This window comes from Epithele typhae, assembly GCF_022376455.1.
Source record: "Epithele typhae strain CBS 203.58 chromosome Unknown BXZ73scaffold_103, whole genome shotgun sequence".
In the NCBI taxonomy this organism is placed as follows: Eukaryota; Fungi; Basidiomycota; class Agaricomycetes; order Polyporales; family Epitheliaceae; genus Epithele; species Epithele typhae.
In genome coordinates, this window is record NW_025954294.1 from 39,264 (window position 1) to 64,277 (window position 25,014).

General features: G+C 59.5%; 9 protein-coding genes across 9 annotated transcripts; 2 read left to right on the forward strand and 7 right to left on the reverse strand.

Annotated features, from left to right (window-relative positions):
* Positions 1–3,489: 3,489 nt before the first annotated feature.
* Positions 3,490–5,263, reverse strand: BXZ73DRAFT_93069 (kinase-like protein; the record flags this gene model as incomplete). The annotated part of the gene is made up of 6 exons (XM_048026579.1): positions 3,490–3,592; positions 3,651–3,946; positions 3,982–4,011; positions 4,062–4,277; positions 4,329–4,558; positions 4,948–5,263. 6 exons carry the CDS (start codon positions 5,261–5,263, stop codon positions 3,490–3,492), a joined length of 1,191 nt encoding a protein of 396 aa, XP_047871980.1.
* A 472-nt stretch (positions 5,264–5,735) lies between these two features.
* BXZ73DRAFT_93070 (WD40 repeat-like protein) lies at positions 5,736–7,014 on the forward strand (the record flags this gene model as incomplete). The annotated part of the gene is made up of 5 exons (XM_048026580.1): positions 5,736–5,929; positions 5,976–6,087; positions 6,152–6,265; positions 6,315–6,805; positions 6,861–7,014. The coding sequence occupies 5 exons, from the start codon at positions 5,736–5,738 to the stop codon at positions 7,012–7,014; spliced, it is 1,065 nt and encodes a 354-aa protein (XP_047871981.1).
* A 3,040-nt stretch (positions 7,015–10,054) lies between these two features.
* Positions 10,055–10,590, reverse strand: BXZ73DRAFT_107215 (uncharacterized protein; the record flags this gene model as incomplete). The annotated part of the gene is made up of 2 exons (XM_048016863.1): positions 10,055–10,095; positions 10,191–10,590. 2 exons carry the CDS (start codon positions 10,588–10,590, stop codon positions 10,055–10,057), a joined length of 441 nt encoding a protein of 146 aa, XP_047871982.1.
* A 931-nt stretch (positions 10,591–11,521) lies between these two features.
* Positions 11,522–13,091, forward strand: BXZ73DRAFT_55864 (uncharacterized protein; the record flags this gene model as incomplete). Its single annotated transcript, XM_048021408.1, has 3 exons — positions 11,522–11,695; positions 11,755–11,973; positions 12,438–13,091. The coding sequence occupies 3 exons, from the start codon at positions 11,522–11,524 to the stop codon at positions 13,089–13,091; spliced, it is 1,047 nt and encodes a 348-aa protein (XP_047871983.1).
* Positions 13,092–15,368: 2,277 nt separating this feature from the next.
* BXZ73DRAFT_55884 (NAD-P-binding protein) lies at positions 15,369–16,031 on the reverse strand (the record flags this gene model as incomplete). Its single annotated transcript, XM_048021415.1, has 1 exon — positions 15,369–16,031. One exon carries the CDS (start codon positions 16,029–16,031, stop codon positions 15,369–15,371), a length of 663 nt encoding a protein of 220 aa, XP_047871984.1.
* A 3,528-nt stretch (positions 16,032–19,559) lies between these two features.
* BXZ73DRAFT_107218 (Conidiation protein 6-domain-containing protein) lies at positions 19,560–20,137 on the reverse strand (the record flags this gene model as incomplete). Its single annotated transcript, XM_048016864.1, has 4 exons — positions 19,560–19,627; positions 19,680–19,820; positions 19,873–20,070; positions 20,122–20,137. 4 exons carry the CDS (start codon positions 20,135–20,137, stop codon positions 19,560–19,562), a joined length of 423 nt encoding a protein of 140 aa, XP_047871985.1.
* A 227-nt stretch (positions 20,138–20,364) lies between these two features.
* BXZ73DRAFT_107219 (uncharacterized protein) lies at positions 20,365–20,682 on the reverse strand (the record flags this gene model as incomplete). Its single annotated transcript, XM_048016865.1, has 1 exon — positions 20,365–20,682. The coding sequence occupies one exon, from the start codon at positions 20,680–20,682 to the stop codon at positions 20,365–20,367; it is 318 nt and encodes a 105-aa protein (XP_047871986.1).
* A 1,654-nt stretch (positions 20,683–22,336) lies between these two features.
* BXZ73DRAFT_82139 (uncharacterized protein) lies at positions 22,337–22,996 on the reverse strand (the record flags this gene model as incomplete). Its single annotated transcript, XM_048023653.1, has 1 exon — positions 22,337–22,996. One exon carries the CDS (start codon positions 22,994–22,996, stop codon positions 22,337–22,339), a length of 660 nt encoding a protein of 219 aa, XP_047871987.1.
* Positions 22,997–23,215: 219 nt separating this feature from the next.
* BXZ73DRAFT_93073 (uncharacterized protein) lies at positions 23,216–24,641 on the reverse strand (the record flags this gene model as incomplete). The annotated part of the gene is made up of 4 exons (XM_048026581.1): positions 23,216–23,322; positions 23,774–24,344; positions 24,399–24,509; positions 24,570–24,641. The coding sequence occupies 4 exons, from the start codon at positions 24,639–24,641 to the stop codon at positions 23,216–23,218; spliced, it is 861 nt and encodes a 286-aa protein (XP_047871988.1).
* Between the last annotated feature and the right edge of the window lie 373 nt (positions 24,642–25,014).

A 25,014-nucleotide genomic window follows, 5' to 3' on the forward strand; every position in this document is an offset into this window, starting at 1 on the left:
GGGAGCGTGAAGTGTCTGTATTTGCCCGATCTCTTGTTACTGGTTGTGCTGTGGTCTTTGATGCATTTGGGCTTTGCTTATCACGTGTAGACTGTGTTATCCCCCGCTTTCGCGATAATGTATGATGTCACCACCAGCTCGGATCCGTTTGCATCTGCTTGCACACGCACTCAATGGCACAGTGTCCTGATCTACTTCCGTGCAATGGAGGCCGGTACGGATGCCATTCCGGGCGTACAATGTGCATGGGCAGAGGCGCCGGCGTTCGCAGCGGACGCCGATCGAGACCACTCCGGGCCGTCCTGAGCCGGCGGGCACTGGGCGTGCCAGCTGTGGCAACGGTTCGCGCCTGTCCGAGATGCAGCTTGGCCAACGATTTTCTTGACGACTGACGAGGGTCTGGCACATGTCGCAGGTAAGTTTCTTTGCATTCTGGGTGTACCGAAACGTTCAAACTACCGCTTCTCAGCCTGCTGAACTCAAGATGCGCGCCAATGAGGGGCACACAAAGAGCCCAGTTCAGCATGTAAGTCTCCCCGCGGAAAGTCATGGAACCGCCACTCATAGCCAAACAAACACCACCAGATTCCAGAGCAGCAGCACTTTCGATCTCCAGTACTTCGTGTCCTAGGTTGCTCAGAACTTATCCTGCATATTGTGTCACCACATCACAACGGCCCCTCAACACGCAAAACTTTGGCTGTCATGGGACGCGTTTCCAAGGATATCAGCAGCCTAGTTCTCCCCCGTCTTTGGCACACTCTAGACAACCTTAGTCCGCTGCTGTTGTTGCTCCCCGGCTCTGAACGGACCCTTGTTCGCCGTGTGTTCATGGTAGGTCTATATACCGGAGAGTTGAGCTACCCGTTCACACCCACTAATATAACGTTACAGCACGTTAAACTACATAAAAACCCCACCGAACGAGATTGGGAGCGCTTTGAACTGTACGCCCGACACGTCCGGCACATCTCAAGCATATTTTACTCCGCCGAAGTGGATTGGGACATATTCTTCCCGCGCTACAATCGCGAGCACCCCATTCTTCCCAACCTCCTTCGTTCACCATACCTCGATCTTTCGCTTCCATTCCCTATCATCTCTGCCTTGCTACCTTCGACCCTCCAGCAAGTCAGTTTTACGCCAGTGAACAACAAGATCTGTGCGTCTCATCAGAGACATCAGCTACGAAACGTCCTCAGCACTCTCGTCGTCAGTGCACGTAACATCTCCCGGATACAACTGTTGTATAACAGTCCAGCAGTCGAAGATCTCGCCCCTCTTCAGCTACTACCGTCGTTGACCCAGCTCACCCTCAACGGACTCGTCGATGTTAGCGTCTTGCCCGGACTTGGACGTGTGGTGAACCTCCGAGATCTCCGACTTCATGGCCTCCGTTTTAATCCCCGCTTTGACTGCAAGACACTCCATGGGCTCTTTCTGGCCCTCGATAATCTCTCTGTGGGGGTGGAAACCGGAAAACTCCACCAATGTGCAGACATCATTCAAGTTGTATCCCCTCCTTTGCTACGCCTCCTTACCCTCAATACAACGGCCACACCCGAATGCATGGAACGATTCACGAATTCCTCATCTATGCAACATTACATGGACAAGCACATATCACGCATTCTTTCCCACGTCCCGAAGACTCTTGAATGCATCGCTTTGGATATTCAACAGGACACAGAAAAGATAGGAGGGCCATTCGTGCTGGATACAGCCTTTGTCGCACCCGCTAGCCGACTCCAGCTCCTCACTGAAGTGCGACTCGATATCAACGGCCACGTGTTCATGCTCGATGACGCTTCCTTGGCAAACATGGCGTCCGCTTGGCCACTCCTGCGGCATCTCACGATATACCACGATGGAAGTCGCGAAGGCAGATGGCCCTCCGATGCTAAAGCTCCTTCCGTTCAAGCACTGAAGGTGCTCGCCGAACGCTGTACGTCGCTCACGAAGATCGTCCTCGACTACCATGTCACCCTCAACGGGCTTCCCGAGAGCGTCCACGAAATGCCACAGCGAATGGGGCATCGCCTCAACTATCTCACTGCCGGTATCTTTGGGGACAGGGACAGGGACAGGGACGAGGACGAGGACGAGGACGAGGACGAGGATGTGGACGGAGACGAGGACGTCTACGATGAGGACACGAGCATGCGCCTCGCGCTCTACGTGGACGCGCTCTTTCCGTGTCTCGACTTGCCCGCCTCCCCCTTACGTGCAGACGGCAACGAATCGGAGCCCGGCTGCTTCCCGTTTGGAAATCGGGTTACGAGGCTGCTCGTGATGTTGCAAATGTCCAGAGGACGCGAGGTGCGTAGCGGTGAGATGCCCGCGCCCATGTAGGATGTTGGGGCCGTGGATGCTCATCAGCACGACTTATCGGCCTCTCGAACGCAACTTTGACCTCCCCTGATACACACGAGCCCCATGGTAGCCCCCTTCGGACAACTCCCTCTCCCCTCACCCCTCGCCTCGCCAGCCGCATCCTTCAACGCCATCGGGACGATACAGAACCCCACACTCCTCCTTGTACACGAGAAGCCGGACTGAGAACGACCTCCCCACGGCCCTCGGCCCCTCACAGCCATCGCTCCACCCTCGCGCCCGCGCTCCGGGTGCGCTGTACATGCTCGCCTTTGCCTTCCCCCACACGACTTCCATCGACCGACCCCTACCGCACCCCAGCGGGCTTTTGGAACGACATCGAATCTATTCAATAACCACTTCTGCTTGACCTCCACCTCCACGTGCCGTCTATGGCTATGTCTCCTCATTCCAAGGCCAGCATGCGCCTCCTTTGGCGAAGGCTCGCCGGCGTGACTGCAGCTTGTCTCGGCTCGGGGTGCGACGCGGCGGGTTCGAGCGACGGACGAAAAATGCCGACGGTTTTTCTGCACACGCATTTGAGCATCCCCGCGCGATGTGCATCCGAGTCCACTCACGACATCCTCGTCGCATCGTCTTCCGCTCGGCCGTCGTACCTCCCCTCATCGACGCGCCCTTGGATGCCTCTCAGAGTTCTCTCTCCCCTCCAACTTGTTGTCGCATCCTCTGTCGATGTGCCGCCAGCCACGTCTTAATGGCTCCACGCTGTGGGAACGTTTACGTTGTGTATGGCGTCTGTCTATCCTACTTCTCGTCCTGGAAGGCCGTGTCCACATACATAAGAAGGCGCCGTTGATGAAACATGACACTCGTGCGATTCGTTCGTTCCTTGGAAAGAGGGAAGTCCGTTGTGAGAGAGATGCATCCTATGCGTTCGAAGAGCTACAGACGAAGAAGGGTCCAATGGGTATGCGACAAAACAACAGAGAGCATTGACGAGATGATGATAGATAGTGGAGAAGGCAGTGGGGTCATGAAGCGGTGGTACAAACAGTACAACAGACGGCTGAATGCACATAGTACAACACGTGGGGAGGGTGAAGGGTCGGAAGCGACAGGGGGTGAATTGAGAGCATCCAGCGCTCGACAGCCAGGTCATGAGCTCGTGTAGTCGAAGTCGGGGAACCGGTCGCCATACGGGTCTGGGGTCATCTGCCCATACTGTGACGCCGCGTTTTCCTCCGGATAACGCTCAAATCTAGAGGGTAGCGTTAGCAATCAACGCCACACATATATCCAGAAACGCCGCCACTCACGCGCTGGCATCACCGTCGCTCGCGATCTTGGGCAGGTATGGCGCCGTGATTTCACGGTTGAGTAACTTCTTCCAGTCGACCTCCGCGAACCACGGGTGGGCGAACACGTCGCCCGCGCCGTGTAACATGTTCCCGAACCGCTTTGAAGGGTCGCGCTCCATGAACTTAAGAATAAGGTCCGTTGCGTTGGGATGGAACGCCGGCCACTTGACGCACGACGGGCCCTGCGCAATCTTCTCGTAGAGGACGACAGGAGAGATGTCGGGTTCATGGAAAGGGGGCAGGCCAGAGAGCATCTCGAAGATGAGCACGCCAAGGCGTACCAGTCTACGGACTTGTTGTAACGCGCGTTCCCAATGATCTGCAGGCGAAGTCAGTACATGCAAGACGAATAGATAGGGGGAAACGAACTTCGGGTGCGAGGTAGTCTGGGGTACCGCACAGCGTCCAAACGGTAGTGTTACAGTATTTTGCGAAGCCGAAGTCGGCGATTTTGATATGACCGTCAAAGTTCAGGAGGATGTTCTCGGGCTTCAGGTCACGGTAAATGATATCTTGCGAGTGCAAATAGTTCAAGGCGAGCGCAACTTCTGCGGCATAGAATTTTGCTACCGGGTCGGGGAACCGCTGCACGGAGATCCTGAGTGGCTGCATGCGCGCGAACGCAGGGCTGCTTACGTTTGATCTCCGGAGGAGCGTGAAAAGCTCGCCACCCGGCACAAAGTCCATGACCATGTACAAATTTGCAGTGTCTTGGAACGCGCCCCAGAGGTTGATGATGAACGGATGTTGCACCGCCTTGAGCATCATCTGCTCGTTGCGGGTATGCGTTTCCTGCTTCATGCGCACGATCCGGTCTTTGCTGAGTACCTTGATCGCGTAGAAGCGAAGGTTGTGTTTGCTGCGCACTGTGGGTATACGCGCGTCAGCCTGGTGCGTATTGGAGATGTGGCGCATTAAGTTGCGGCTTAACTCGCGCATCATATCTAAGTAGTTGGGGATGGATGCTTAGGTTGTCCGAACAGCATACCGCTGATCAGATCTCTCGCTCGAGCACCCGTGCGAGATTAAGCTGAGCAGTGCTCAGCGAGTCGCCCATCGCTCGACGACCATTCATCCTCCGCAAATCGCGACCAGCGACGACCTTCGGCTTATCGATACAACGAAAAGACACTGCCCAGCATTGCAAACCGTTTGATCATACCCGCCATCCAACCGTCAGTTACCCCTCTCCCTGGGTCCTCGCCCAACCCTCTCTCATACGCCTCGCAGCCGCAAATGAAGAGCATACACTCACCTAGATGCACACGGCCGAAGCTCCCGGTGCCAAGGGTGCGTTGGATGATAAAATCGGAGAGACGGTACGCGCCCATCGTGCGGCGGACCTGGACGGTGGCCGGCTCCTCTGCCGCGGCGGGGACGGCGGGGTGCTGCTGCTCAGACTGGTGCTTGACCCATTCGTGCAGCGAGGTGCGCTCGGTCGATATCGACAGGCGCGTCTCGTGCGAGAGCGTGGACTGGGTGTAGGCGGAGGAGGTGGCCGAGGCGGAGGACGAGGACGCGGTGTCGCCGTGGTTGCGGAGGTGGAACTTGGACGCCATGCGCTTGATCATCTCTGCGCGCGGCGCGAGAGGGAGAGGGGGTTGGGGGCGGAGAGAAGAGGGGCCGTGGAGGGGTGGGTGCGCGGGAGGGGGAGGAGATGGGATGGGAAGGAGAACAAGGACGGGCGATGGAGGCGACGGTCATTGTTCCTCGCTGGGCGTCCGGTCTGTCCCCGATGCAATCTTTGTTTGGCTGCCACTGCCGCTTTTGTTCTCGCTGTGCACACAGTCGCGACCATCGTGCGCCCTCTGCGAACGCGAAACTCGAGTGCGGCCGCCCCCGACATACTTATCCTATGTTCAACTGCGAAACATTACAGATAACCGCCCTGTGATCATACCTGACCAATTGTCACGTGCACTGACCCGGCATCTTGCGGCCCGGCTGAAGTGCTCAGACTACGAGTCGACATTGAAATCAGCAGCCAGACAGCGCCTCTCCCCCGCACCACCACCTCTCGCTCGTCTTCTGCTCGTCGCACGAATGAGCAAACCGCCTCCAGCAGCACTTCATACCCCCGGTTTTGCGCACTATGGCATCGCTTGGTCGCCCTTCCACAACGGCCGGATTGCCATCGCCTCCGCTGCAAACTATGGACTCGTCGGGAACGGGAGGCTGCACCTGGCCTCCCTAGGACCGGGTCCTCCTGGGATGCCCTCCATCAACTTGGATCATCTGTGAGCCCTTCCCGCTCTAGGCGTCTACGGCACCTGAGCGTCCCAGTTATGAGACGCAGGATGGCCTGTATGACGTCGCGTGGTCAGAGATACATGAGAACCAACTGGTGTCGGGGTCCGGAGACGGGTCAATCAAGCTGTGGGATGTCATGGTCAAGGTATGTCGCCTCGCCCATCGTGCAACATCGGTCTCCAGATCCCAAGTGCCGCAAGCATACGTAGGATCTTCCCATACACGCCTGGCAAGAACACACCCGCGAGGTCTTCTCGGTGGACTGGTCGAACATTAACAAAGACCAGTTTATCTCCTCCTCGTGGGAAGGCACTGTGAAGCTGGTAAGTTCTCGATTGTCCCTCCGCGCGATCCCTACCCACCTCCGCACAGTGGACACCCGAACGACCCCGTTCTCTCACCACGCTCCAAGCGCACACGTCCTGCGTCTATCAAGCCCTCTTCTCCCCGCACCAGCCCGACGTGATCGCGACGTGCTCGACCGACGGCACGGTCCGCATCTTCGACCTCCGCGCACCCGCGTACGCGCCCGCCGCCCCAGGCGCGAACGCGTTCTCCGCGCCCCTGACCGCCGCGGCGCTGACCGTGCCCGCGTCCGGCGGGGAGGTGCTCTCGCTCGACTGGAACAAGTACCGACCCTTCGTGCTAGCGAGCGCCGGCGTCGACAAGGCCGTTAAGACCTGGGACTGCCGTATGGTGAGGCTCGGGCCTGGCTCGGGGGACCCAGGCGCAGGGCAGCCCGCGGTCGGCGGCGTGTGCGAGACGCACCTCGCGGGACACGAGTATGCGGTTCGGAAGGTGCAGTGGAGCCCGCACCGCGCAGACGTGCTCGCGAGCGCGGGCTACGACATGACCTGCAGAGTGTGAGTAGCTTCACTTCTGTGCGGAGCCGTCGTGACGCTGACGAGGTGTCTGCAGATGGACGACGACACCGCCACCCGGGGGCTCTCATCTGCTTGCGATCCACGACGCGCACACAGAGTTCGTGGTCGGGTGTGCGTGGTCGTTGTATGAAGAAGGGCTGTTGGCTACCTGTAGTTGGGATTGCAGACTGAACGTGTTCCGAGTATAGCGATGAAATCTCGCATCCGACGAGCTGTGTACGAGTGCCGAACCTTTCAAACTTCAGCGGACAATTGTCAGTGACCTGTTTGTGGAAATGACAGCACACAAGAGATCGGCCGACCATATTTGCAAGCTCTCCCCTTTTTAATACCGTACCGCCCATCTAAAGACGTTAGGACAAAGTGGACAAGCAACACTGTTACCGGTTTCAGCCCAATATGCACTTCAGCTAATCAGCCTTTCTTTCGCCAGATTGACACTCTAAATGTACCTAGGAGGAATTGTACCATCGCCCTTCCCGGACCACCATGAAAGTTGATTACCGCCATCAATTTTATCTCGTACAGCTCACCACTGGAGCGTCAGCCCGCGAACTCTTATCTTCTTCCACGACAGCGAGGCGATTTCTGAGCTCAAAGCAGGCTTCTGGAGTCGGCGGAGGCAGTCGATATCGCCGCGCTCGACTAGGTTCAATGTTCTACTGCTTCCGTAACAACTTACCTTGCTCCAGGGTCCCCTATGCACCAAAGGCAATCCTGGCATGCGAGCCCTTCGGGCAGCTCGCCGCATTCGCTTACGTCGATCACATGAGCAGGCCATCGACGCACGCCTGTCCTCCCGCACTCGTGGTTCACCTAGGCATGGCCGCCGGGCGATCGACAAGAAAACGAGCTCCGAGAACCACGATCGCAAGGGAAGGTACGGCAATTATAGAGGGCCGTTGCTGCAGTAACGGCCCCCTGTGTCGGGGTGACGGGAACACGGACCCCTATGTGCACACCAATCCAAAGCCACTGATCCCGCCTCTTGCGCTTGCCCAGGCGGTTTTCTTGCTTCGTCGGGGACGGGGAAGGAGGAGGCGGCATCCAAAATTCTACCCCCACCCCCACCTCGCCGCGGGCTTGACGATTGTCTCCGCCGACCTGCGTGCTCCGCCGCGGCGCGCATCTCCCGGGATCGCGTCCACCTCGCGTGTGCACGCTCCGCCGCGGTACCGAACGCGCACGGGGCCGCCACCGCCGCCACCACCACTGGCACGTCGCCCAGCTGACGGCCCCCGCCGCGGCGTGCTCGATTGCCTCCACTCCTCGGCCGTGGCCCCAGGCGCCGCCGGGAGTGCGCGTGCGCGGTTCCGTGGAGGCATATAAGCCTGCAGCCTCCCGATCGCCCTACGCCATGGTCATTTGCGCATCGAACCCGTTCGGCGGGCGCTGAGTGCTGGGCGCGAGCTCTTTATGACGCCCCACGCGAACGATCGGGCCTTCCTTTCAGTCTGCGTCCGCGCGGGCGGGTCACTGTGTGACACGCCGTACATCTCCGGTCTCCGGGCAGTCAGGCGGTGACCCGTACGTGCAAATCGGGTGTGAGGCCTGCCGGTATAATGAACGGTGCGGACCATGCCCGTCTCGCGTGCCGTAACGGGTTTTGCGTCCGTGGACTCCCCGTACATGGAAGGGAGACTACATACCCGGATCTACTTCGTGATTTCATGCGTTATGGCATCCCGCTTTGCATGATGGTGGTGCACCGGATGAGGAGAGAGTAGACCGGGCCGCTGCGGGCCGTGCTGATTATCACCGCTGACGGTGAACTTTGTGCATGTGCCTCGCGTCCAAGGTTTGGATGGACAGGCACGGCAGGTGTGGACGGGTTTGGTCCTTGGGAGATGCACTGGGACGCTGTGCATCACGAATGATGCTTCACGGGGCGAAAGCGGGCGCACCTGTAGGCCGGTGTGTTTTGAATGCCGGATGCTGTCGCACTCCTCGTCCGCGCAGTCGACTGCATTGACTCCGGCGGCCCTGAAGGCCTCAGGCCTGAACCTCGTTATTCCCGCCGTTTCGAAACGTCTGCCTGGACCCGCACGGTCCCCTGGCGTCGTTGAACTCGGTCGAGATCGCAACTGCGCACCCCCAGCACGGTACATACGGCCGGTTATGTATAACATAGTGCACTGCCGTCACTGCCACGCCACATGCGCCCTGCCGCGCGGTCCGCCGCGCCCCCCTCCATCCTACTCCTCACAGCCCCCCACGCTCGCACGCGCCCACACTCCTGAGTCCTTGCCCGCCCACGGGCGACCCCAGGAGCACGCGGCGAGCCTGGGACGACCTCGGCCGCCCGCGTGTGCGCGGCGCGCGGCGCCGACGCTTCTCGCACCCTCGAATCCGCATCTCAAGTCGCACGGAGCGATGGAGGGGAAGCCCGAAGTCCCAAGGAAGAGAACCCGCGCCGGAACGAGTTTAGAGTTGGCGGTTACTTGAGCAGGACCGCGGAACGCTTCGCCGTTCGCCGCGCGGGCTTCGGCGCGGGCTCCCCGGCCGGAGCAGGCTGGGAGGGTGCTGAGCTGACGGCGGCGGTGTGCGGTTCGCGAAGGATTCTGGTGGTGATGGACAGATTGGAGGTCGAAGTGATGCGTTGATGTCGTGCTCTCAGTCCGGAGGAGGGAGATATTTAGGGCGCCAGGTCCTGGAGTCTCGGACTCCCTGGGGGTTGAAAGTGGTCGAGTTTTGAAGCTTGAGCCTAGGTTTGAGCGATTGTGCCTGTGGATGATTGACATCCGTCTTGCTGGCAACGAGCACGGGACGGAGATGGGGCCTGAACGGCGCAGATGATTTGAGACAGATGAGCTCGCGGCTCGCTCGTCCGCATGCAAGTATCCTCATTACAGATCTGGAGGCGCATGGGCGAGTGACATCGTTATAGCGTGAAGTCCAAATAGACACGGACAAACGTGACATACACGGCTGGCGGGTACACTCGCCAGTGCCCACCGCGCATTTGCAGAGAGCGCACCCGCGTCCCGTGCGGTCCCCCTCGATCGCGGCTGCCTCCAATCGCCCGAAGTCTGAAAGTTTAAACACCCGATTCGCGTTGAATGCTGGGCACCGTAGCCGAGGAAGCCGAATCCCGACATGCTCCCGAGTGCGTGTTCGGTGTGTGCTCCTGTGCGGGGATGGGATGACTGCACACCGACGGTTTCGTGCGTGCCCCGCGCCACAGGCGGAGGATGTCGGGTGCGGCCGCGCCAGATCGGCGGAGGTGCGCTACCGCCCGCTCGATTCGCTGCGCTCGATCTCCGTGCGCACTGCGAGCGAGAGTAACCGTTAGCTCCCACCGCACACCCACCCACCGTCCACAGTGCGCACAGGCACGCAGCACGATAGGGCAAAAAGGACGCACCCCGCTCGAGATCGCGCCTGTCCAGCTCCTCCGTCCGCGCCATGTCCGTCCGCCGACCGAATATGACCTCGCGCCAGCCGACGCGCTCGCCGGCCTGCATCTGCGACGTCAGCTCGTCCGCCTCCGCGCCCAAGCCCGCGCCCATCCCGGCTGTCGGTTGTGCGCGTTTGAAGACGTCGTGGGACTGGGCGAGACGAAGGATCTTGTCCGCCTCGGCGTCCGACACGGAGTCGTTGCCCGGATCGCGCAGGCGGTCACGAAGGTCGGTGAGGAGGGAGAGCTGGGCGGCGACGTGCGAACGGTCGGATTCGGCGGAATGTCGGGCAGAGAGGTGGTGCATGCTGATGGAGATAAGAGCAGTAGAGTATATGACGTGGGGGAGGTAGGCAATCCAGCTCATCGTGGCGAGAGTGGGGAGATGTTGCAGTCGATGAGCTGCAGAGCGATGACGTTGGAGTAACGCGTGGCGTAAGCGCCGACGGCTAAAGAGAACATTAATAAAAGGCTATAGCTTGTTATTGTATTCGTGAGAAAGCAGAGTACGCTAACTTAGAGTAGTTGTGATTCTGATGGTTTATATTGCGTACGAAAGCAGTATAGTACGCGATATATGGCAGGGTTACATCTCGCTAGAATTGATGATAGAACACTGAAGCGAGGGACCATCTCTCACCCCATATTTGCGCTTGAGTTCTACATCAGCAGAGGGCACGAGAGCTAGAAGGAGTAGAAATCCAAGAAACTTGCGGTGGGGTGGACGAGAAAGTACAAGGCTCGATCGCAGGGTTGGCTGCATGACTTTGGAGGGAGTGCGCCGAGTGCTCTCCAAGCACATGGGCGATGCCAGACCACCGGCACGCGGCTGCGGTTCGAACTGGGGTGCAGACCGCGGTGGGCGTAAGTATGGGCGCTGTTTTGGCGCCGATCTCGGTGGAGGTGGCGGCGAACGGCGGCGGGGGCCGGAGTGACGACCCCCGTTCGGGGCTGGCGTGACAGGAGGGCCTCGGTTTACTTATGGGACCGAGCGCGCCGTCCGCTCGCCTCGTCGGTAGCCCTAGGCTCGCTCTCGCTCCCGCTCGGTCGCATCGGGGCTCGGTGCAGACACCATGCTCGCTCCTCATTCCCAGCGACGGTGTCTGCGGCGTGCGGCGGGGACGCGCGCGTCGGCGGCACACGCGTCGGCGGCGCACACGAACCGCGGGCGCGTTACCGGGACAGGGCGGTCAGACCGCCTTCCGTTGATGCTGCTTCGCCCGCTTCGAGAACATCAATCAACCTCTTATATCCCCCCATGCCCTCTCACGCCCGTCCACCGACCGCGTCCGCCCTCCATGTCTCTCGCCCTCCCCGAACTCGCCCCCGCGCGCGCCCCCCGCCCCCGCTCGCCCTCGCCGGGCCTCGCCATCGTCGAAGAGAAGGCCGAGCTCGAGCTCTCCCCCATCGCCGAGGCTCTTCCCCCGCTCGACGCCCACATTCTCGACCAACGCTCCGACTTCATCGAGCAGGTGCGTCTCCCACCCCTCATACCTCTCTCGCGCACACCGCTCAACAGTTCCCGCCCCAGATATTCACCAAGGTCGAGAAAGAGAGCGAGATGCGCGCATACAAGCAGCAGCTCGACGACGAGCTCTCGCGACCCACCACCGCCTCCAGCTCGTCACCACAGCCCTCATCCAACCTGTCCTCCCCGGGCCCCGTCACCATTTCCGTCCCCAGAGAGAAGGACGCAACGCGGGAGAGAGACCGTCGGAGGGGGAGCATATCCGTCTCGAGATTCGGCCAGGTCAGTTGCGTCACTTTGTGATCCCAGCTGCTCGTCTCGCCGTGCATACAGCGCGTTTCCCCGTCTCTATTCGCGTCTTCGATCTCAGGGGGGCGCATACGGTCGTATGAGATGTGCGCGAACTCGGTGCGGGCGCGCTGTAGCGCGTCGCCTTGGCTGTGGGGACTGCCCGCCTCCATTGCCTCATCTGCTCAGGCGCCCTATTTACTCGACCATCTTCGAGCGCACACCCTCTTTTCCTCTTTCTTCATGTGCCGCGCCCCCATTGGCGGGGTTTGCCTGGACCGGGCATCACGGTAATGTGCTGGACGGAGGGCCTGCTGCGCCCATCAATGGGCTCTCCGGCGTACCTGGCCTCTCTTTTCCTCGGGCACAGCACTTCCAGGCACGCCTGCGACAAAGCACTAGCGCCCCTCTCAGGTGGCGCGGATCACAAGTCTCTAATCTCCGGTTTCTCCCCGCAGAATCCTGAAGTGCCACCAGGCACATTCGAGACCGCGAGCAACCTGCCGTCGCGCAAGAACTCGCTCATAATCAACGCCGGCTCGACCGGCGCCTTCTACCAGGCGCAGAGGTACGCGGGCAGCGCGGACTCTTTCGCCTCCGAGTCGGAGCCACCGCACGCACAGGAGCACGACGAGGAGCAGGTCACGCAGATGGAGACCATCGCGGGTCGAATGTCGCTCGGCAAGGCGGTCGGACGCACGATCGCGCGACGGCTGTCGCGCGCCAAAACGCGCTCGCGAGACATCCTCACGCAGCCCAACGGACTCATGATCGGGGTCTCGGTCGAGGAGGCGACGGTCGAGGCGCACCACGACGCAGAAGAGGAGGGGATGCTCAACGGCTCCGACGACATGCCAAGGACGCCCGTCACCGCGTTTGTATACGCGGATGCAGCAAAGGAGGGCACGCGGTCAAGGCGGTCAACAATTAGCATGCCGAATCCACCGCCGGGCATCGCGACGCAGGCGGCTCCGACGACACCCTCGCCGGTGAAGGACGACAAGAAGCCACCACCATCGAGTTGGGTGGCGAGAGCGAAGGACATCTCCCGGATGATCAAGCGGAGAAGTTTAGCGGTTCTACCGCAGAACGCGCACAACTCATCGCCGTAGTGCCGCTACGCGTCGGCTGCGTCTCTCCCTCCGCTCTCCGCTCGCATGCATCCACACCAAGCAAAATATCCGCTCTCCACCCACTCGTCGCCTCCCCTCGTCGTCGCCTGTCGCTTCTTGCATCCTCGCTCTGCCCGTTGTCTTCGCTGTACATGTTCCCCACCCGGCCTCTTCGCCTCACCGCCATAGACTTTCGTTGCTCGCCTCTCTGTCTCTCGACTCGCACCTTCCCCTCGGGCCCGCGGCCCACGCCCCTTTTCCCTCTTTGACTTCGCCTTCCCCGCGCTCACCTTCCACTCCCCATTCGCGATTCGCATCTTCCGCGTGCCCCGACTATTCCCGCATTGCATACTGATATACCGGCCTCGGCCCCGCATCTGTGCATATTGGGCCAACGGTCTGCTGCCCGGCTCGGCACCTAATCCTAATCGCTTAGGCCCGCCGCCCGTATATTCCTCCACCCGCGTCGCCGCCCGTTCTGTACCTATTCTGCTGCGCGCAACCCCCCTCTATCCCTTCTATATTCGTCGGCCCCGCATACGCATAACTCTCATCCGCATCAGCACACACATAACACAAGGTTACCATCGCATTCCCCCCAACACCTGTATTCATTCCCGCGCTCGTTTCTGCCCCACATACCGCGCCGGCCTCTCCCTCTTTCTCCGCATCGGGCTCTCCGTCTCTGGTAATACCCACTGTGGCGCTGCGGCGCGCTGCACGCCCCGATGCCGCTACAGGCGACGGGCAGCGCGCCTGCCGCGGTGCGCCCCTAGGGGATCTACGTACGTATACCAAGCAGATATCCGTTTCCTGCGGCTGGATCCTTTTTGTGTGCGCGTGGGCGATCTCCGGGACCCCCGAGCAAAGCGAACCCATCGAACACGAACCCAAGGAGCTCGCTGAGCACGTTCTACACTCATGGTGCAAGACATGTACCCGCGACATATATATGCCAGACTGTCGTGGGTCGCGTCGACAAATCGCGCGCTGAGCCGAGTGGCGGTAGCATGCTCTGACACGAACCGTCACATATGGTGATTTGGGTCACGTCAGTGGGTGATTCCCGGCCCGGGAGCCGATGTGTAATATTTGCCACTGCTCGCCAGCGATGAGTCGGAGCATGTCAACTTCGTTGTCTGACTGGGGGAAACCATTTTTTTCCCGTCTCGGAGCCTCGAAGAGCACGCTAAACCGCGCATGTCTTATGCCGCGACATATCCGTATGCCTCGATTTTCCGCCCAGCGGATATGTCGCGGCTCCATGGTACAAATATTTTCTACAAGCATGTCTGATCAAGCGCATACATAGCACCACATATAGTCCCGATATCTGCGTCATGATTAACGCTTCTGGAGAGCACATCATACTCGAGTCTTCAGCACCTACGCCTTCCTGCACATGGGGCGCTGCATGTACAGAAGCCCCGGCCAGTGCAGCAACAGGTTCTCCACTCAGCCCGGCCGAACCATGTACATGTCCCACCGGATCCATCCGCAAAAACAAAAGCCACCTCGCAACCATCCCGCCAAACGCAGGCGGTGGAGGCGAGGGTGGACTGAGAACGCCGCCGCTCGCGCCGAGACTCGTCCGGAAGTCGGTCCACGGACTGGGCGAGAGACGGTCGCGGCGGCGTCGGGTTTTCGAGGACCTTGCGCGATCTCAATGCAAAAAAGCGCACGATGGGCGGCGCAGGCTGAGTCGAATGTCACTGTTTCGAGGCCCGCCGTGGTGGCCGGCGAACGCTCCAACATGGGGGAGAAGCAGGTCGCTGATGGTGGTGGCGAGCCACAGCGTCGCGCAAGGCTGGTGCTAATACCACTTGCCTAAGGGGTGATGTGACGCTTGCCATGGGAGGAGTGAACGAAGTTGAGGGCGGAAGGCGAGCTCGCGGCGTAAGGGGAGACTAGAACAGCGACGATGGTACTCTTACAAGAAGATACGGGCAATTTTCTCAGACGTCTGTCCTTCTGTCTTACATCCCAGTGTCCAGCGCCAACATCACCCTGGACAATCGAGTCGCGTGCAGTACTTGTCCGTCCTAAGGGCATGGCAGTCGTTGGCGAGGTTGTTGACAGCCACAGCAATGAGAGCCTGGAGGATGGTACTCGTTCATGCATTTCATGTCATTTTGGCGCACAGAACTTGCAGACAACGTCTTCCTACAGAAAATCCACGAAACAAATGTCCCTGAACATACAGTACATGCGACCTGGGGATAGAGTTGGACAAGAATATTGGCCACATCAGCAATGGCACATACCTTTCATGATCCTTCACGGCGACGACAACAACGGTGCCTTCCTGCACCACTGGTTTTGCTCCAGTTCATCCATCACGAACGCGCCAAACGCCGCGCGCGACAGCCGCGTCTTCGTCTTCCCGTCGCCCACGTAGCCCGCCAGGTACTCCTTCGACTCCTTCTCCGTCAACAGCGGCACGCGCGCCAGCGTCCACATCACGTCCAGGTCCGCCGCGCGCACGTTCTTGCCGATCTGGACGACGTCCTTGTACGCGTTGTGCGCGAAGACGGCGACGCCGGTGACGAGCACCGAGAACTCGAAGCTGAACTTGTCGTGCTCGTCCGCCATGCTCGCCGTGCCGAGCGCGATCAGCCGCTTGACGTCCCGCGCCTTCATGCACGCGAGCAGGAGCTCGTACCCGTTCGCGAGCGGGGTGTTGCCCGGGTGGAAGGGCCCGTTCTTGACCGCGGGGCCGAGCGCGGAGAGGACGGCGTGGACGCCGTCGAGCGCGGCGGTGAGCTTGTCCTTGTCGGCGAGCCCGCCGACGACGACGGTGACGGAGGGAGAGGCGGTGATGTGGGAGGGGAGCTTGTCGGGCGAGCGGGCGTAGACGACGACGGTGTGGTGGCGGGCGAGGGCTTGCTCGATGAGCTGGATGCCGCTCGGGCCCGTGCCGCCGAGAATGAGGAGGTGCATGCTCGAGAGGTCGATGGCTATGTGGTCGGGAGCTGGTGGGGGAGCGAGGAGAGGCAGAGGGGGCAAGGGAGCATGTTGGGTGGGAGCTTCGCGCGGGGACGATGGAAGCGCAGTCAGAGTTGGCGGTGACGTCCGTGCCTCGATATACGCGCGAGATCTGCCTGACTAAGCACATCCTTTTGCAAGCACCCATCCCTCCTCTGAATTGCTTTCTGGCCATGTGCCCTTTGGCTACCAGAGCACAATCGCGTGTAAGCTTCCAACCACGCGCTTCGTGTGTCTCTTGTCAACTCCAAATATGTTGGTGCTGGCCGAGCCCCCGGAGCAAAGATTGGTGACCCGCGCAGCGCGCACATACCAGTCGTAGATAGTGTCGCACCAGGTTCATCCTCTACACCGAATTGGGGGGAACAGCATTGGTGAGAGAGACTACATAATACATGGATGACGCATGTTAGCTTCCCCGCCGCTCGCGCGGCGGGTACTAGTCCCGAGGGCCACGGAGAGGCCTGCGCCATTACCTCGGGAAAGAAATTTGAACGGAGGTCGTAAGGACCTCCGTCGTCCGAAACATAGGTATCCATAAGCATAGAGATGAGAGCGACGAGTGCAGTGGGAGATAGGGAGAGAAAACAAGGACGGGCCGAGCTGGGGCCGGCGCGTACGAGTGTCCCGGAGCCATGAAAACATTCCGCGAAACCCACGGAGTGGCGTTCATCGGGTCGTACGCGCCGCCTGACGATCGCCGTCCTCGTATGTATGAGCATGGAGAGGGTAAGGAGAGCGGTAGCAATCGCGAGAAAAGAAAGACGGCTCGAAACCTGAGGGCGGCACGCACAACTTTCCCGGAACCGAATCTTTCCGCTAAGCATCGCGGAGCGGTATTCATCGGGTTCGTGCGTACCGCCCGGCGCGGGATCATACCCTACTTTCGCCGCTGGATTGGACAGCGGGAAGCGATCAACCGCGCCCTCACTGAGCCTATTCATACATATGGTCTTCAAATTCCGAGTGACTGTTCAACGGTCGAAGTCAGATCGCATTCGAACCGATGGAAGGCGAGCCACTCACAATAATGTGTTTGTGTCGTTGAAGACACAGCTGCTGTGCTCAAGTCAGCGTCGACGTCGGCGGAGAGAATGAGAGAAACACGCACATATCACAGGCAAGCTTGAAGTGCGTCGCGCGCGGCTCGTGAGTATCGTCGACGACGGGGGTGGTCCGGGGTGCCGCGCTCAGGCTCTGCCTTCAGGCAACTGGGGCCGCGAAGTCGGTGTAGGTCTCGGGCTCCCCGTGCGGTGCGGTACGAAGCCGCTGCACGGTGTCTCTCGCCTGCCCATTCGGCGGTGAGGATGGCGACGCGCGAGCGACGCCAGAGCCTCGGTGCCGGGCGAGGAGAGTGACATGGGAACCGACCTGCTCCATGCATCATCGGTCCTAGAGAGTGGTCAGCATGAATGGCGGTGCGTGTGGGTGAAGGAATAGCTCACAGCATTGCCTGGAGGTGAGCGTGTTGCCGTCGCCGCCGTTGAGGCGGACAGATGGCGAGGGAGTGGGTTGAGTGGAGGCTAGCTAGGAGCCGATGGTGTGCCGCATGGGCTGGGGTGCGCCGTGGGGGAGAGCATCGTCGAGGTGGTGGGGTGGTGGGGGTTCTGAGGAGAGAGAGCGCAGGGGAGGAGGGCTTTTATCCTCGCCCGGCGGACCCCACCGCAAATCCCGAGCGGCGGCCGCATCACGCCAGGCCCGCGCAGAGCACAAGGCCGCGCACTCGGCTGGCAAAAGGCCGTGTCGAGGCCCGCGATACTGGGGTCCCGAGTATCGCCTTGGCCAATCGCCTCCTGCACGTCTCCGCGCCCAAGCAGGACCAGGTGCTTCTCGGGCGGGAAGTTGCTCTCGGATCTCCCAGCAGTTCCTGGAAATTTGATTTTAATCACCAGAAGTCCTCAGCCGAGCCCCGACAGAAGGGCCTACTCACCGAGCGCGAGAAGACTCGGAGAAAGATCATGGCGACCAGGGGGCATCGCAGGCCGTCGTGTGTCGCGGGTTGGTCGCAGAGCCCAAGCAGGGGAGCAGGAATCCGAGAGAACGGCACTCAAAAATGATTTGGGGTGCTCGCGTCAGGCCCCGGCTGGACGGCGGAGTTCAGAGGTGTTGCCAAACAAGGGTTTGGTGTGGGCGTCCTTGGTTGTGAGCGGTAGGCAAATCTGGTGTCGTCATTCTCGAGCACCTGAACGCTGGCCCGCGCACGTATCTTTCGGAAACATGCCTATGCATGCAAAGTGCTGTTCTCCGTGAGCAACGTGTCAGCGAAACGCTTGGAATCTGGGCGGCGGAGTTCAGAAGTGTGGCCAAACAAGGGTTGTTTGGTGTGGGCGTCCTAGTCGTGAGCGGTGGATAAATCCGACGTCGTCATTTTTGAGCACTTGAACGTTGATCCGTGCACTTATCTTCCAGAAGCACGCCCAGCAGCCCATGCAACGCATTGAGGTTGTTATTTTGCTTCCATCGATCGTCTGCCAGCAAACAAGACCTCCGCAGGTCTGATGTCTACGGCGCACATGGGAGCCCTAACAATGAAATACCGTTAAATACCAAAATAGCGATCGGTAAAAAGGTTGAAGATGACCTGTTGATTGAGCTCTTGAGCTCTTGAGGGACGTGGTTGAGAAGAAGACAGCGTTGAGCACCGCCTAAGCGCCTGATGTGCACAAGCGCTGGCGCTATGCCCACCCGCGCCTCTTTTTCACGTCTGCCAAAATGACGCCAACATATCAGTAGTACAGGGATGTTCAGTACAAGAAGGATGCTGTAGATTACAAAGAGAGCGGTATCTGTATAACAAGTGACACACAACAAGACTTTTGTAACAAGCGGAGCGGGGGAGATTGTTGAAAGCGAGACGAGCGAGCAAACGATACCCAACCATGCATCACCCAGTCAGCACAGCGATGGCGAGCACGTCCACCTACTTCTCTTTGGTTGGCGGCGTCCGCACACCCACACGCCGCGCTGGTTCTTGAAGAAGAAGACGACGTCGCCCTTGGCCTCGATGAACGTGCACTGCGTGAAGGAGCGCCAGAGCACACTAGAAGCCCCGTCCAGTGACACGCCGGGGCGACCACTTTCTAGTGCCACATTAAAGCCGAGAGAAAGACAAGTAAGGTTTTCTCTCGCCCATAGAAACCCATAGAAATACTTTTTCTGGCTGCACGTGGATTTTAAACCTTATAAACAGCTCCCAGAAAAGCTCCCAGAAAAATGGTCGCCCCGGCGTGTGAGGGAGCACTTTAAAGCGCCACTAGGACGTTGACAGGACAAAGCGGGTTTGCCTGCGCAACGCAGGGATCATCATCTACTGCAGATCAACTGGAATCTTCAATGCATGGAGCGCCAAGGAATGTTCCTTAAGATCGGCAGGAGAGTCAACACAATGAACATGACACAACAGAAGAGCAAGAACAGTTGCGTTCGCACTAACTACTCATACACCATTACGCGGAAGGGACCGACAACGTCCTGATCGCAGACTCAGAGCGCGTTGTGTTCACGTAGGTATTCGCGCGCGTGAACCTTTGCCTGCTCTGACACATTCGGGTCTACGAGGACGGTCAGCTCGCACCGCAGAGTCGCACAACAAAGCAAACGTACTGTGCAGCGCGGCCTTGTAACCCGCATTCACGCGCATCTGGTGTTCCGTCTCCGACACGCCCTCGGGGGTCTCGACGGTGTAGCCATCCGCCTCGAGGATCTCCTTGGCGTGGCGCTTGGCCTCCTCACTCGTGTGCGGGTCTGGGCTAAATGTGAGCGAGTGCCCGCGGGCGGACATGCAATGTATACGCACTGTGAAGGGCGGCCTTGTATCCACCGATGACGCGGTTGGCCTCGTGGCCGGTGGTGTCGACGGTGCCGACGGGGTGAGACGATGGGTGGACATGGGCGGCGCCCATCGTCTCAAGACGTTCCTGCGCGCGCTCTTTGGCCTCCTCAGAGACGTTGGGGTTATGGATGGCAGCTTTGAGGCCGGCGGCAACACGGGTCTCTGAAGAACGGGTCAGACACGGTCACGAGACTAGAGAGGGCATACGCGTACGATCGTGTCCGGACATTGTGATAGTGGGGAAACAATGGGTGTGTTGGGGAGAGTGTTTGGAAAGGGGGTGGGGTCGATTGGATGAAAGAGGAGGTCGGGGAGCTTATATGCAGTATGGAAAGGGGTGACTCCAACTGGGCATGACGTCGCTCCGTACGTCTTTCGACTGCAGGCCGGCGACGGACAATGGTACATACGGCATATGACGTCCGTTAACGACGCATTCCGCGACCGCCCCAACGCCTACAGGTCTTTGCCATCCACGCCCTCCAAGGCATCCTCCAACCGCGCCCGTATCCCGTCGACGCGCGCACCCTCCCGCTCCGCCGCGTCCGTGTTCGCCAGCTTTAGCGCGGCTCGGGCCTCTTTCGCGAACTCTCGCGACCGCGCGGCGCTCGCTTCCACCTCGTCCGGCGCCGTAGACTCGTCTGTCGTGGTGGGAGAGGGGAGAAGCGTGCCGAGGTCGAGGTCCGACGCGCGGAGCAGAGCGAGGTCGTGTAGGGTGGAGCTCAGCGGGAGAGGGTGCGTCATCCTGGGGCCGGTTGTGGATGGTGCGGACATGGTGGGATGCGACTCTGGCGAGGAGGCCTGCGGGAGGTGGATGTCGAGCGCAACGTTGCGTTGGCGGGCGCCGAAATGGGATGAGCCATGTGCGAGCGCTATTCGCCGCGACCTTGTGTTTTCCAACTTAAGCACAATATTTGACAAAACCCGCTGATGCACACCTCCAGCCCGCCACCCTGGCTCTTGTCCCCACTACATCGGTACTAGTGAGTCCTTAGGTCACTTGTTGACGGTACCACGCATTATGAAGTTGGAGCGAACACTATGGATTGCACAGACTACATCATGCAACGAAGGCGCATGTTGGCTTCCCCGCCGCACCAGCGACCCAAGAGCCACGGAGAGGCCTACGCACATACCTCAGGAGGCATTCTTAAAGTGAGGTCGTAAGGACCTCCGTCGCCCGTGACATACGTAGACATAAGCAGAGACATGAGAGCGCGGCTAGACGACACGAGCGCGGGACTCGGCGAGTCGTGCAGCAATTCCAGCCGTCGCTGTCTTTCGACTAGTTCTTACCCGTGGCGTTGCCACGGCGCGCACGGGCCTTCGGCCCTCGAGACACGACGCTGGGCACGTATTTGAGAATATTATAAATAATACTTACAGTGATAGCAAAAAATGAAGCATGTGCTGCAAAGGGCGTGCAGAGCTTTTATCGACATGCACTCGTGTGTGTTGGTGGTGTGGATTTGAAGGATCCCGTTGGATGCGAGAGAGGTAATTACCCCGTTGGATAGTGAGGTTTTATATAGTCAGTTCTGCGGGGCATGTACCCGAACAGTCACGCTCTAACGCATACGCACGCGCTGGCGTTTGCGCGCCCGCACGCGAGAAGTGTCGCGAGGGGTCGGCCTTGTATGGCTGGCCCAAAACATCGATAGGCCGTTGTTACGCGCGAGTGGGGTCGTTTTTAGTTTTGGAGGGGCCACAGCGCGTAGCACCCTCGCGCACGACCGCACGACGTGTAGCGCGAGTCCGAGCGCACCGCCGTGAGCACCGTGCGCGCATTGCACAGTACCCGTGAGCATTGTGCTCGCGCGCGAGGGCTCATGTCCAAATATCTGTTAGGACGTGAACGTAGGACATACCCTTGTACCGCGTGCAGATGCCATGAATTCCACAATACAAAATCATGCTATTGCCCCACCTTGCTAGGCTCGTGCGGGGGAGTCTGCAGTGCACGCGGAGATATCGTCGCGCGTGCGCGGTAGTCGCGGCTGTGCGCTCGGACTCGCGCTACACGTCGCGCGGTCGTACGCGAGGGCGCTACGCACTGTGGCCCACTACGGGATTGCCCCTGGCCCCACTCGCGCTCCTGCACGAAAATCAATAACAAAATATTGGTCGGTCTCATCGCCCCGCGCATCGACCTCGTAAACTCGGCCGAAAGACAGTCCCGACCTGGGGCGGCCTCGCCAGCTCGGCCACCCGCCCGGCGCACGTGGAAGCCACATGGCAAAACCTCGGTTAGAGTCGCTTATTTCGGCAACTTCGCTAACTTCGCGTATCGCTGTAAGCGACGTACGCGGCTTACTAACACCACCGCTCCCTTCTTTATAGAATAGATTTAGGTATGCATAGACAATTTGCACAATGCACAGAGGTAGGACTCGGTACATAACTAGCCGTAGGCCATCACTAGCACTGTTCACCAAACGTTCTTCGAAACATCCCGATCCTTTGCCCGGCCAACATCTGGGCCCATTTCCTGAAAGTGCGCACTCTTCAGGGTTTCCGTCGTCCGCATCCGCCCGTCCTCTGCCAAACCATCCATCGCCTCCGGTGACTCCGTGCGCGCGATCTCTTCCGGTGCGGGCGCCACGAACCCACCCTGCAGCGAGCCCCTGGTGGGCGAACCGAGGGTCGACCCTCGCCCTGGCGGCCCCGCGCATGCCGCGCGGATCCTCATGAGCGCCTCGCGCTCCTCCGCTGTGACTTTTAGCAAGCCGAGCTGCGCGCCCTCGATGAGCGCGTCGGGGAGCGCGGGCTCGACGAGGCCCGGGTCTTCCGCCACGAGCGCGGCGAGGCCGTTCACGAGCCCACCGGCCGCGCCATGGCGCCCGGCGGCGGAGCCCCCCTGCGCGTCGACCGCCGCGAAGTTCCGCTGTTCGAGGAAGCGCGTGAAGTCGCGCAGGAGCGCGAGGAGCTGTAGGCGGTACGGGAGGCCTGTGCTTGGTACGTGCTCGGAGTTGGGGAAGAAGACGGGGGTCGTGGAGGAAGAGGAGGAGGAGGATACTTGTGTGGTGGGTGTGGCCCACGCGAGGCTAAGCGCAAGGTAGACAGCGACAGAAGTAGCTTTGAAGAACATGTCTGGATTTCTGTCCTTGCGGTAACTTTTATGCGCGGAGGTGACCAGGCGTTCGAAGGCTTTTCAACGAGACGAGTGAGGACCTGAAACACGGAAGAGGTGCACTTCGTGGCTCACCGGACGGACAGTACAAGTACGACCATGTTTGGGTGAATTCGTACAATATATTGAGCGTGGCACGGCGGAGGCGGAAGGGCTCGTGTTCAGCGAGGAGTTCGGTCATCCTGTCGAGAACCGACTGGAAAAGGCGTGGGTCTTGCACGTCCGCCTGGCAGACCCCTTGGCAGAACTCCCATAGTGTCCATAGGACATCCAGCGCACCAATCCTAGAGGAATCGAAGTGCCGAGGGACACAGTGAAGTAGCTGGAGAAGGAGCTTTACCATCCGTGCGCGAGTTTGCTGGTCGAGTCTACTCCCGGCATCGCGTAGGACCTCGGCGCACGAGCGTTGTCGGATATGACTGATGAAAGGTGCTAATGGGATATGAAGCGCTTGAGCCAAAGCTCCAAGAACGAGCGTCGAAGCGTTGTCCCCTTTTAGCCAGGGAACCACGGCGGCAAATGAGTCCTGAGTATGATCGTCGACGAAGTTGGTGCGGATCCAAGTCATGGCACTGAGCTCGAGCTCGTCTTCCATTGACGCAACGACATTGCTGTCGCGGTCCGCCCAGCTTCGCATCCGCGGGGTTTGGACGAGATGAACCTCGCCCGATATGAATGTGGGAAGAGTTGGGGCCAGGATCCCGAGAAAAGTGGCAAAATTGATGACCTTCGTACGGAAGCGTGATAAGATCCAGGATTGTGGCGATTTAAATGGGCAACATCTGGAGAAAACAGGCGATAGCGTTGTGAATATGTAGAAGAGAAGAACGACTGCGACGAGGGAGAATATGATCGCAGCTACGGCGTCCTGCAGCATGAATAGGAAGTCCACTAAGCCAATGAGGAAGAGGATGAGGGACAACTCAAGTAAGATTGGAAGAAGTGTCATGATCTCGGGCACGAGCCAAGCTTCAAGACCAGAATATCGATGCTGTCGAAGTCGTAATTTGTCTCTAGAAGGGAGCGAAGCGACCGTCATGTATTCCCGGAGCCACTGCTTGACTAGAATTCCGATGAGGGCGGAGAATAGTGAGAAAACCAGACTCGAAAACCACAAGGCGTTGATGCGAACGGCTTGCAAAGAGGGACGAGCATTTTGCGTGGCCAGCGCGGAGGTTAGGGTACTGTTCGCCAGCTGTTGAGATATAGTTTGCAGCAGTTGTACAACAACTTGGGATGAATCGTCTTGTAGCAGCTTGTATCCTTCGACGTTGAATGTGGTGACAACGGCTGAGAAGAGCCCAGCCTGGCCATATTTGGTGAACCTCAGGGCACGCAGAGAGAGCACGGGCTGACTTACGAAAACCAGGAGCGTATCAACCTCCTCCTTCCATGCCCGAATCATAGCCTCATCGAAGTCCTCCACAAGCTTTGCATATGCATCCCACTCAGGCGGAGGTCCGTCTTCGTTCTTTCAAGAAGGTTAACCAGACCTCATCATGTTGAAGGTATGTACCAATGGTTGACATACCTCCCGTTCGGCAAAGCGCTCTAGCCGGAACCGGGGTTGGGTAGGAAGGCCGTTGAGGGAAGGCATCGACATAGGGCTTGCAAATTTTGTTGCGACAGGGTTATAGGGAGAGGTGCCATACGTGCAGGCGCTCTCATGGCTGGCGAGAAAGGTGGCTGCGGTCACGAAAAACTGCCAATCCACATCAAGATCTTGAGCACGCCAGAACGTGAAAGACCAGTGAATCTGAGAGTCTCCATAGAAGTATTGGCGGTGAATGGGTAACCCTGCAGGAAAGCTGGGGGAGTGCGCTTAGTTCCAGACTTAACAAGGAGTCTGGAGGCCCGCGGTCGGCGGTCGGACTCACTGGACTCTGGAGTCCGGGATTTGTCGGAAGCCACATCTCCCACGTGACCACTTTGCCGCCCAGGCGTGGCTTGCCCGGCGTCTTCAGGGATGAGTCGGC